Source organism: Callospermophilus lateralis, chromosome 7 (assembly GCF_048772815.1).
Source record: "Callospermophilus lateralis isolate mCalLat2 chromosome 7, mCalLat2.hap1, whole genome shotgun sequence".
In the NCBI taxonomy this organism is placed as follows: Eukaryota; Metazoa; Chordata; class Mammalia; order Rodentia; family Sciuridae; genus Callospermophilus; species Callospermophilus lateralis.
In genome coordinates, this window is record NC_135311.1 from 47252330 (window position 1) to 47265606 (window position 13277).

Genomic DNA, 13277 nt, shown 5'->3' on the forward strand with positions numbered 1-13277 from the left:
TTGATTCTTAGCAGCAGAATTAATCTGAAATGTTAAAAATATTTTTAAGTGTTTTGGTAAGTGTGAGATAAAGAAGGTAGCATACAAGGTCTCTTCTGGGAAGCTGGGTGTGGTGTACTTGTGGTGCTGTGCCTTCCCATTCTGCTGGACCCTTTCACTAGTGCAGTGCTGTGCGTGTCCCACAGGCCCTACTGGCAGACTGTCTGCAGCTCTAGAAAACCCAAAAATAAAGGCTTAAGGTGATTTGAGCTCAGTAAAACTCTTAGACATAATTGAAGGGATTCTTAAGAAAAATAGCAGTTGGGGGTGATGAATTATTGGGATGAGTCTTTCTGGATTGGGTTACTTTACTTTCTGCATCAGCTGCCCTTTGGAACAAGCCAGCAATGAAGATGTGATCCCAGGGGGAGGACTGGGGAGGTATCTAACTTTTCTGCATATGAGAGGATGGATGATCTCGCTATTCTATTCTCAGCCCTTTACTGCCTCTTCCTGTTTAGGTCTTCTTTGAAGGTCACTTTTGGCTCTTTCATCTAGGTTTGTACCCAAAGTTTATAAAATGTGATAGGTAATGCCCTTCCTCACACTAAACTGGTGTACAGTTTCTAGCAATTAGAATGGAAGAAGGAAGTATTTTTACAAATGAACCAACCATGTCACAGTCTTTCATTTTATTGACTCAGTCTTCTCTGTGCCAGGTGCTAGGGATAGGATAGTGAGCAAATTTTAACCCAGCCTCTTCTCATGGAGTTTATAAGTTTATAAGTCCATAGGGAAGACATTAGTAAAATATCCTTCTATTCTTTGAAAGCCTACAACAAGGGACCCTGTGGGGTATGTGTGGAAGGAGCAAGGTCCAGGAGGAAGAGGGGATGGGATGGGGATCAGAAAAGCATTACTTGAGGAAGTGTGTTTGGGGCTGAGATCTGAAGGATGAGTAGGCATTAACTAGGCCAGGCATGTGCTAAAGGCCCGAGGGCAGGAACTAACAAGTTAATTCCCATGACTGAAGCTTACTAGGGACATAGTGTGAGTTGAGGCCTCAAAGAGATATGGTAGGGACACCCAGGGGTCTAGAAGGCAAGGTCAAGTATTTTAGTTTTAATTCCAAGTGCTTAGTGGGTAAGTCATTGCCACAGGTTTTAGAGTCAGTATTTCCCTTTCAGGCCTTAACTGCTGTATGAAATGTGAGAATTAGCCTTTTATGTACTGGGGGTCAATCATCACTCTGTTTTCTGCCTGAGCAAAACATATATTGTCTGCAGATCCCTTTTTCCTTTAGCACCTGCCTTTGAATAATTAGGTTACTTAACTCTGGTTGAGAATGTTCCTGTGGGAGTGAATATTGATCTTGTTGGTGCATTCCTGAAGAAGTTCCTTCATTTACATTAATCTGAGTCTTGAAGGGGATTTTTATTAATTAACTTGCTCCAAATAGGGAAGTCACAGAATTACAGACCTGCATGTTGGAAGGTTCCTCTGTACCATCTGTTTTCTTGTTTGACTCCATGGCAGAGTGGCAGCATGCACCCATTTTACAGATGCAGCTGCTGAAGGCTTGCATGATCCTGCTGTGTCTGGGGGTAAGAAGGTGCTAAGTGGAGAGAGCTTCCTTACACTCAGGATCTTGTGCCTGGACCTTCCTAAAAACCTAGGTGATGCATCAAGGAACAGGAGAGAGAGTCAATAAAGAGGTTCCTCTCCTTTCTTTATAATTTCAACAAATGTCAAACATTAAACAGCTGAGTACATACTAGTGATGCCACATTTCTAATATATAAGACTTCTTTCTATTAGATGGGTTTGTTCCCCAGCTATCCAGAAAGCATGGTGAATTTCAGGGAGAAAGCTGTGTTCTTCCTTTCCTGGGGAGATATTCTGAGGGAAGTTCCTCCTCTACCCAGACCTAAAATATTGAGAGGACAGATGGCATCAAATAGGGTGAGTAGCCTTGAGGAGCATTGGAACTATTACATTTATTTCTCCTGAATGGTAACTGCAGTGATAGAACCTCTCATACATAAATAAGCTAGAAGTGTGATACATGGTATGACTTGAATAGTGGGAAGAACTTTAGAAGCCAATCTAATTCAGTGGATACTAATTCATCTGATTTGTTGATAGATGAGAAGGTGGAGTCCCAGCAAGACTGAGACACAGCCAGGCACACAGGTTAACCACGTTGGGACTGGAACCCCGTGGCTCCCAGGGCTCTTTAGTTCTGTGTGCATTGGTGTGGGTGCTGGGAAGTTGGTTAGATGTTCACCCATCTTCCCAGGGTTGGTGGCATCAGCGTGATTGTGGGTGGTTATGCCACAGGACTTGAGAAAAACGCCAACTCAGGTTAGTGCTCACTATGCAACTAGGACCTTTTCAAATTGTGATTACTGAATTTTAGCCACATATAGTAGCTTTATCATCTGACTGGAGAAGTACTGATAATATTCTAGTAATAAGATAGGCTTTAGTTGGTTTGTATAGCACAGTGGCAGTACCGATTAACTTTACCAAAACAAAATTTCACTCTCTCTTTCTCTATTACACACACACACACACACACACACACACACACACACATGATCTCAGTGTATTTTGGGGGATATTGCTATTTTAGCAAATATCTCTCTGTAATAACATCTTTAACTTCGCAGTAGATCTTTAACTTCTTCAGTAGATGTTGAATGAGCAGATGAATAGACAAAAAAAGTCAGCAGTAATGGAAAAAAATTAAAGGATTGACATGGCTTATAATGATATTGTAGAATTTTTCATCCTAATTTTTTTTGATAGTACTATGGATTTGACCCAGGGTCTTACATGTACTAGGCAAGTACTATATCACTGAGCTACATCCTCAGCCCTTTTAAGTTTATTTTAAGACAGGGTCTGCTAAATTTCCAGACTAGCCTTGAACTTATAATCCTTCTGCCTTAGCTTCCAAAGTGGTCACCCTATTTTTAAAGCAGTTTTTCTTTTTTGGTATCACAAGCATCCTTTGGTTAATGTTAACGTACAGTGTCTTGCTCAGAATAGATGGTCATAAATTTTATTGAATGAAAGGGTAATGCTTGGAATGTAGCTTATCTTTTTGCTGAGAAGTTGAATTTTTTTCACATAAAGCTTCTAATATGTAGAATGGTATATGTAGCAGTGCTTCAAACAACAATTCCTCTGGGAAAGGGACTCACTTAATTTATAGTTTATTAGGAAAAGAACCCAAAGACAAAATAATAATAATCCATAAACTTAACAAATTTTGTGAGAAGAGTTAGATGTGCTGGGCATAACAGAGGCTTCTAGGCTGAGCCTTTCTTTTCCCCAACAGCTGCAGGACCAGAACTGTGGGCAGTGGGTGAACCTGGTAAATATGGGCTCTGGTGCTTGAGCTCTCCTTTCTCTGTCCTCCCCATTAAGAGGTGGCCCTCCTTCCTCTCCTTCTTCCTCCTTTTGCAGGACTCCAAATGATCCAGTTCTTTGAATATCTTTGCTGTCAAAACAGGAAAGAATTTTATTTTAGATGTTTATACTTATTAAATAAAAAACAGATTGGCTTTCACTTACTACTTTCTGAATTTCATTCTAATTATTGGCCCATAATTTGTCAACTTTGTTGAAGGAAATATAGGTAGTTGGATTAATTTGTTCACTCATTCTTTCATTTAGAGATGAGGGTACCCTGAAATAATAAGACAACATATCCATGTTTTTCCTACCAAAGGAGACCAGAATACCCCTCCCTTTCATCAAGACAAAGTGGAGTTCCTTGGTTGGCTGTGGCTTTTCCTGGGAGTTGGTGGAACGGAGAAGACACCATTTAGTGTCATGAACTAGGTTTATCTCTGCCATTTCTTCTCTGTCTTCACTGTCCCCAGGCTGACAACTTTCTCTGTCTCCTCTCCTACCCTGAATCCAACCTGTTCATTCTCCTGTCTTCATTTCAAGTTGTGTAAATTCATATTTTTTTTTTTGAGAGAGAGAGAGAGAGAATTTTTAAAAGTATTTATTTGTCAGTTTTTGATGGATACAACATCTTTTTGCGCCCCACGCAAGCCAGGTGAGAGTGCTACTGCTTGAGCCACATCCCCAGCCCAACCTAAATTCATATTTAATACTCTAACATATTTGAATTATTTTTTAATTAATTATAAATTGGTTTTTTTTAAATTTTGGTATTTCCTTCTGCTTAATGATCTAGATTATCTATGTGTTTCTATTTTTCCCTACTCTGCTGAAGAGGATTCTTACAAAGAAATATGTTATTGGAAGGTATTTCTTTGTTCATGGCATTTTATTATATTGAAGTTAGTGATAAACTAAGCCTGGTGTGAGCAGCTATCACAAGTTTTGCAATGACCATGGTATTTTCAGATGTGTATTTAGCTCATTAATTTCAGATGTGTATTTAGCTCAGAATTAATTCATAAAACTATATTATTATAAACACAATTTTTTTTTGTACTGGGGATTTAACCTAGGGGTGCTTTACCACTAAGCCACATCCCTAGCTCTTTATTTTTTATTTTGAGACAGGGTCTCATTTAGTTACTTAGGGACTTCCTATGTTTCTGATTCCAGCTTTGAACTTGCAATCCTCCTGTGTGAGCTTCCCAACTTGCTGGGATTATAGGCATGTGCATTATAGGCATACATATTATAGCCATGTGTACCAGGCTACATATTCTTAGGAAGAAAGAATATATCAAATAACCTTAAGATATAGTTTGTTCGCTTTATATTTGTCTGTGGCAATTCTAACTTTTGAAGACTTCCCCTCATTTGCTCTTGCCTTTGTAAAGTTTCTGACTGAATTTCTTAATATGACTTGAAGCTTTTCTCCCTCTTTGTGGGATGTGAGGGCTAGTCCACACTTCTTGGGCTGTGGCCAACAAAGAGCTGTGACATCTTTCCTGCAGCTATCTTTGGATAACAACCTGTTCTTATATCAGCCTGCTCTTTGAGGGACAGCAGAAAAGGGGACTAGATCTTCTCCCTTTTTTCTATTATCTCCATTCTAGGTCCCAACCTGACTTTTTAGATATATGACATTTTTGAAAAAAAGGTGATAAAAATGACTAAGTCCCAGTCTTGCTTTGGGAAGTATGTGAGCCCTTGAAGGGGAAATATATTGTCTTGAAACATTTGACCTATACCTTTTTCCTGGTATGTGGCAATTTCTTTAGTGTTTTGTAGTTATTTTTGTTCTTATCTTATCTTTTCATCTTTGTCAGTGTGATTCATTAGTGTTTCACATTGCCCAAGTCTGTAACCTTTAGCTCCATGTGGCTTTTGAACACATTTTATTTTTTTCCATATTTTTTATTGGTACTTTATGGTTGTACATAATGGTGGGATTTGTTGTTACATATTCATACATGTACACAATATAATGATATTGGCCAATATCATTCCCCAGTATTTCCCCTTTCCTTCTCCTGGGTCCCTTTCCTGTACTAATTTCTCTTCAGTTTTTATGATATTCTACCACACCCATCTTTCTTTTCATTTTTCTCTCCAACTTCCACATGAGAGAGAACACATGACCCTTGACCATCCAGGTTTGACTAATTTTGCTTAACATAATAGTTTCAAGTTCTATCCATTTCCTGCAAATGACATGATTTCATTTTTCTTTATGGCTGAATGAAACTCCATTGTGTACCTATACTACATTTTCTTTATTCATTCATCCATTGATGGACATCTAGGCTGGTTCCCTAGTTTGGCTATTGTGGATTGTGCTGCTATAAATATGGGTATGCTTGTCACTATGGTATGATGACTTTAATTTTGTTTTTGTTTTGTACTGGGGTACTTAATCACTGAGCCACATTCCCAGCCCTTTCTGATTTTTGTTTTGAGACAGGATCTGACTCAGTTGCTTAGGGCCTCCCTAAGGTGCTGAGGCAGATCTTGAATTTTTGATCTTCCTGCCCCAGCCTCCTGAACCACTGGGATTACAAGCATGTACTACTGCACCTGGCATGACTTTAATTCTTTAGGATAAGTACAAAGGAATGGTATAGCTGGGTTTTTTGAGGAGCCTCCATACTGATTTCATTAGTGGTTGTACTAATTCACAATCCCACCAATAGTGTAAAAGTGTTCCTTTCTCCACATCCTCTCCAGCATTTACTGTTTGTATTCTTGATGACTGGTGTGAGGTGAAATCCCAGTGTAGTTTTGCTTTATTTTCCCTAATTGCTAATGATGTTGAACATTTTTTTCATATATTTGTTGGCCATTTGTATTTCTTCTTTTGAGAAGTATCTGTTTAGTTTATTTGTCCATTTATTAACTGAGTTATTTGAGGGTTTTTTTTTTGCATTGTTTTTGAGTTCTTCATATATTCTGGATATTAATCCTCTGTCAAGAGAGTAGCTAGTGAAGATTTTCTCCCATTCTGTAGTTTCTCTCTTCACATTCCTAATTGTTCCCTTTGCCATGCAGAAGCTTTTTAATTTGGTGCCATCCCATTTATTAACTCTTGGCATTATTTCCTGAGCTTTAGAGGTCCTATTGAGAAAGTTGTTGCTTGTGCCTGTGTTGACCCTAGATTTCCTTCTGGTCTAATTCCTAGGTCTTTAATCCATCTTGAGTTGATTTTTGTGTGGGATGAGACACAGGGCCTAGTTTCATTCTTTCACATATGGATAACCAGTTTTCCCAGCACCATTTTTTAAAAAGGCTATCTTTTTTCCAGTACATGTTTTCAGCATCTTTTTCAAGGATTAGATGACTGTATCTGTGTGGGTTTGTCTCTGTGTCTTTTATTCTGTAGCCTTGGTCTGTGTGTCTGTTTTAATGCCCGTATCATGCAGCTTTTGTTACTATAGCTCTAGTATAATTTGAAGTCAAGTATTGTGATGGCTTCCAGCACTGTTGTTTGTTTGTTTGTTTTTGCTTAGAATTGGTTTGGCTATTCTGAGTCTTTTATTTTTTCAATGACTTTTAGGACTGTTTTTTCTAATTCTGTGAAGAATGTCATTGGTCTTTTAAGGGGGATTACGTGTAATCTCTGTGTTGCTTTTGGTAGTATGACCATTTTAACAATATTGATTTTGCCTATCTATGAACATGGGAAGTCTTTCCATCTTCTTGTATCTCTTCATTTTCTTTGTTCAGTGTTCTATAGTTTTCATTGAAGACATTTTTTTCATGTCTTTAGCTATTTCTACATTGTTTTTTTTTTTCCTGGATTTCTTTCTCAGCAGATTCATTATTGGTACATAGGAAAGTTGTTGATTTTGTAACCTTCTACTTTGCTGAATTTGTTTATTAGGTCTAGCAGCCTTTTGATTGAACTTTTTGGATCTTCTAAGAATAGGATCATGTTATCTGCAAACAGTGATAATTTGATTTCTGCCTTTCCTATTTTTATTCCTTTGTTCCCTTCTCTTGCTGGATTGCTCTGGCTAGAATTCCTAGTACTATATTAAATAGGAGTGGTAAGAGTGAACGTCTTTGTCTTGTTGAACACATTTCAAGAGATGGCAAAAAAAACCCCTGAAATTTTAATTTATTTAGCATTAGTTAATTTAAATTTAAAAAACCACATTAGCTACCATGTTGGAGTATGTAGATCAATGTAAGAATGAGGACTGTATTTGATTTATTTTTCCCTTGTTATAAGAGAATACTAATTTATGTTGGCGTTTGGTAAAAAATTGTCTATTTATTAACCATATTGTTTATAAAAGCACGTGTTTTGTGTTTGAAATTGAAGTTGCCTTGTAATGGTTAATATGAAACTAGAATTAGATAACTTGAATTTTTGTGCTTTTCTGAAGCTGGTTAAAAATGAGTTTAAAAAGCTGAAATAACAGAGCTAAAAATTCAAAATTTAATATAAAATTCTACAAGTATCAATATTTATGTTCAAGTAGAAATAAAACAAGGAATGTTAGTCAAAAGTGTTGCTTTCAGTAGCCTAAGGACAAGAAAATCTCTGTTATAGAAACAGGGTAGTCTTAATCACTACTGGGCAGGTACATATTTATATACAGTTTTCTTTTCTTTTTTCTTTTTTTCTGATGTTGGGATTGAGCCTAGAGCATCATAACACTGAACTTTATCTACAATCCTCATCTTGTTGTTTTTTGGGTGGGCTCTTGTTGACTGGTCTTAGACTTGTCAGTGATTAGGCTATAGATCTAGTTTATTTTGGATTCCTTGGGTATTTTGTTTATATTCATAGCCAAGCACTATACTGGGAACTTTAGAAATAACTTGAGAACTTTTATTTCTAATCTGCAAGTTTCCTTCTGCGCTGCTGTTCTCATGATGCCTGGATACTGAGACAGCTAATTTTGATGCTACCTGGAATACAAGTTTCAAAATATTACCTACTTGTCTAACATACATAACATAAATACACAAGTTTAGTATTCTTTACTTAGGCAAATGGCTATTGGCAGTTTTGATATTATATAATGACATATTTATGATAATGGAATCTGGGTGGCATAAAAACTTAAATGACTCCCCCCAAATAAAGGTGTTTTGGGGATGGAGTTTTGCAAACTTTTTGGAATTTAGTAAATGTGTGGTCTGAGCTAAATTGAATTTAGTGCATTAATAAACAAACTATTCATTATGAAGATTCCCTTCTTGAAGTTTTGTATCACATGTAGAGTATTCTTCTAAGTATATAAGATAAAAAAGTTCAATCCTTGACAGAAAGTCTTATGTTGTAGTTGATCAGAGAGGGCTTGCATTTAAAATCCTTCACAATATGTGGTATCATGTATACTGGGCTGAAAGGATGAGGACTTTGAGCAGAGGGTAGTTCATATTTCTTAGGGGAAATTGGAAAGGCTTTGTGAAGAAGGTTGGATTTGAGGGAGCTGGAGGATTGCTGAAAGAGAAAAGGACAACATTCTAGGTAAGGAAACCAATGTGAACAGAGGCTTATGTTAAGAATATGCATGGAATATTTAGAAATAAGGAATGGATATGCATATTGAAATAAAGGTTCCATTCTAGAACTTGGAAGCTAGAGGCATGCTCTTTAGGACTTTGATTGATGGGACAAATGATAATAATTATTATTGTTTTAAATATTTTTTTGGTTGTAGATGGACACAATACATTTATTTATTTATTGTGGTGCTGAGGATAGAACATAGTACCTCACGCTAGGCAGGCACTCTACTACTGAGCCACAATCTCAGCCCCCCAAAGAATTTTTCTTAAGGTGGTAAGGAGTCAATCAGCAGTTTTGAATAGTGGGAGGATATGTGAGAAGTGAAATTTTTATAAAGATTGATTTTTGTGGTGAAATACAGGATGATAGAGAGAGGGAGAGGGGATTGCAACAGTACAGTCCTTAAAATGATCTGTTCTTCTGTTGCTAAAGTTGTTCTGACTTCTTCTTTCTTTTGGGTACTAGGGATTGAACCCAGGGGTGCTTTACCACTGAGCGACATTCCCCAGTCCTTTTAAATTTTTTAAGAATTTGAAACAGGGTCTCACTAAGTTGCTGAGACTGTCCTCAAACTTGTAATTCTCCTGCCTCAGCCTCTTGAGTTGCTGAGATTACAAGTGAATGCCTTGTGCCCATCTTCATCTGACTTCAGTTATTGTGGGAACTGAAGGGAAGGGAGGAATTATAGTAGTAACGTTTACTTAGTTCATAAGAATTAAATTAATATTTATTTTCTTGCCTTATGTGTTTGAGAGGTTTCATGCCTGAGTGACTGGGAGAAGCAAAATATTTTTTAGTCTTCAGGACTGTTTTAAAGGAAAGATGGGTTTTGGATATTCTGAGATTTAGATATTAGGAGGCCTGTAGATGGTAGGTCCAGCAGGTAGCTGAAGATGGAAAAAGATTGATGATGAAAAAAGATTGATGCTGATCTCAAAAGGAAGAGATGCCTCTTTTCCTTTGGGTTACCAGATGGATTCATGATAATGCATAAGAGAAGTTCTACAGATTGAGTACTGTTTCCTGGGGATGTAAGGAGATGGAGAAAGAGAGAGGCACCAGAGTGTCTTATAATAGAAAATTCAAGAAGAAAATGAAAACAGAAAACCATTGGATTTAAGATAACTGAAAATTGAAAGTGTTTAAATGGAATAGTTGGAATCAGAACCCAGAGTACACAAGCTTTATGGCAAAGTAGGTAATAAAGAAATAAAACCAGTATGTGTGTAGGCTGTGTGCATGTTGGCTATTTCCTTGACTGCATTTTAGTTATTTTACTTAGATGGCATAGCAGGAGGATAAAAGGAAGTGGAACTCAAAACTGTTGTACAAGTTTTCTGTTAAGAGACTTGTTTGAACAACTAGAGTAGGGTAAAACCATTAGTTACCTGGATTATCATGAGTTAGATTAGTTACATAATGATCCTTATTCCTGAAGTTAATTGAAATCTGATTTGAAATTTAATAAAATTAAAAGTGAGCATTGATGTTACTGAAAATTATTCTAAATACTATATATATATATTTTATATCGCAGTTTCTATGCAGATTTTGGGCCTCTGAACTTGGCAATGGTGTACAGATACTGCTGTAAACTGAACAAGAAACTAAAAGTGAGTATCATAGTGGTAATTTATATTTTGATATTAAAATGTTTGAACCAGGAAATCTACCTGGTGGGATTGCTGCACACACATCATTTAGTTAGGTAATTTGGGTCTTTGGAAATTTATGTGAGTAGTTCACCTCGAAGTTGAAATCGATCCTTTTGATTACACCACAAAGGACATGTTAACCTCTTTCATTTTTCAGGATGAGCTGCAATATGAGCTGGATTAAGTCATTGGAATAATGATCCAGGAAAGAAAGCACAAATCCTTTTTAGGTTGTTAATGAGTCTCTATCAAATTCCTTCCTAGGTTAATTTTTCTGAAACCTTTGGATCTGCTTTTGTAGACACTGTTACCAGGTGATGAAGGGACTCATCATGATTGGACCTTTGGAACATGACCATTTTCTCTCTTGTTGAGGCTGAAATTTTTGTGTATTTCTGTAGAGTCAAGAGCCAAGTGAGATGGATGAACTAGTAGTGAGAGAACATTACCTGATATGAGAACTTTACCTGATATGAGAGAATTCAGGCCAGACATTCTGTATTCACCTATAGTGTTTTTTTTTTTTTTTTTTTTTTTTTAGTACTGAGGATTGGACCCAGGGCCTCATGCACACTAGGCAAGTGCTCTACTACTGAGCTATATCCCCAGCTGTCATGTATTGTTTTGGTTTTACATGAGGATCTGGTTCATTTTTCTATGCTTACATGTGTCTGTTAGAAGGTTGCTTTTTGTTTTTTCTTATACTCTGAGCATATAAAGAAAAGTTATAAATAATTTATAAGTATATATGCATATATACTTATAAATATATATATATATATATATTTATAGATATAAATTTATATTCCTAGATTTGGTAAAGTTATCACATATAAAGCCATATTTATCTTTTTCTTCCAATTATTAAGTAAACCTCTTAAATATTCATTTTGGGAGACAGAATATTACACAGCTTGATCTTAAGATAACCACAAAATTATAATCCTCAGTCATTTTAGTGTTTCTATTAGGTAAAATGTTGCTGTTACATGGTGCTGTGTCTTATACATATTAACTACTCAGTAATTATCTTTCCATTTGTCTTTTTATTGAATTTAGGTATGAAATGCTGTCTGGTAGAGAATATCCTGTAGATTGTGTTCTGTATTTATGAATTTACAAATTTTTGCCATTGATCTTAAGGTGCTAAATGGTCATAGAATGATACCAAAGAGATATTTTTACAAGAAGTTAATAATTACATAACATGAAATCTATTATATGCAGCTCTTTCAGAAATTAACTTATAAAGTAGTGTCTGACTTGAAAATGTATTTGTAAATGCCTTTAACTAAACTAGATCTGTGCTTTTCAGGAAAGAAGCTACTGTCTTCAGTTTAGAAAATAGAATATAAAATTTAGATTTTTGCAATCATCAAGGAAGTAAATAATATCCTTCTTACATAAAATGAACTTTAAATGGTTGAACCAATAGGGAAAGGGTAATTAATAAATAATTGAAGTTCATGATTTTCTTTTAAGGACATAGTAATTTCTTGGCTTTCTTGATAAATCATGTTAATATGTAGTTGGTATGAAACAGGTATTATAATCAACAACCTGGGACCAAGTACTATCTGGAGATACCAAAGAGAAAGAAATAATTGTTATGAAAATAAAACCATTGGTCTGATGTACTGGTCTCCTTATAGTAATTGTACAAGAATAGAGGGACTGAATTAAGTAGAGGGATTGATTATTATTTTTTTTCTACCACATTTATATATAAAGTTTTTTTTTTTTTTTTTTTTTTGCATTGGGAATTGAACCTGGGGTGCTGCACCACTGAGCCACATCCCATTTTTTATTCTTCATTTTGAGACAGGATTTCACTCAGTTGCATAGGGCCTCCCTAAATTGCTGAGGTAGACCTCCAACTTGAAATTCTTCTGCCTTGGTCTCCCTGGCTTCTGGGATTACAGGTGTTCACCACCAATCCCAGTTTAAAGCTTGGTTTAATTTGCTTTCATTTACAAAGCTTTCTTCCAACACTATGAAAGTTTAGTGAGTCTAGATAGGCCCCTCAGTTCATTTCAGTGATCGGGTCATTGGCTGGTTGCCTGGAATGACATTTTTAGCTTTAGGACAATTAATGGGTAGCCTAGTACTTTCTGAACCAAATATTAGTAAGTCTTGGGTTTTCTCAGTGAACCAAATAGCCAAACAGAATCTTTGTAGTAAGAGAAAAAGATTTAGTTTACCAATCTAAAGTTATTGCTTCAGCCTTATGGAATCTCAGTTTCTTCATTGGTAAAATAGGAATTCTCTCACAGGATTATATTAGAGATACATGTGAAAGAGCTTTGTAAATTTTAAGACCAAGATCCTATACCAAATAAAGTCAGTAATATAACATTTGTGAATTCTTGTAGTAAATGCAATAAGTCGTTTCTTCCATGAAATTTAGGAAGACTCTCCTCTGATCCTTAATGCCATCATTTCCTAAATGGGAAAGCTGGCCACTGTAATTTTGGGAATTGAAATGACTGTTTAGTCAAGACTCAGAAAGGGAGTCCTAGGAGAGGTGGGTCAACTTGCCCAAAGCTGCAAGGTGAGGTCAGGGCTTGATTTTATGTCTCTTGACTACATACTTCACATTCTTCTTTCTGCCTTTTGGGCAGTCATAGCCTCTGGTCTTCAATTTCACGTGCTCATTGTTCCTACTACTTCGCCTTGTGTTCTTCGAGGATCCTCTGTCT

The 13277-nt window shown here is 36.3% G+C and overlaps 1 protein-coding gene across 3 annotated transcripts in view; it reads left to right on the plus strand.

Moving 5' to 3' along the window:
- Nucleotides 1-13277, plus strand: part of Cdc14a (cell division cycle 14A) — a 165785-nt gene that overhangs the window by 10949 nt on the left and 141559 nt on the right. For all 3 annotated transcript variants that reach the window (XM_076861692.1, XM_076861689.1, XM_076861690.1), the window contains exon 3: nt 10461-10536. In XM_076861692.1, the coding sequence (XP_076717807.1) occupies nt 10461-10536 (76 nt within the window). The remainder of the gene's footprint in view (nt 1-10460; nt 10537-13277) is intronic.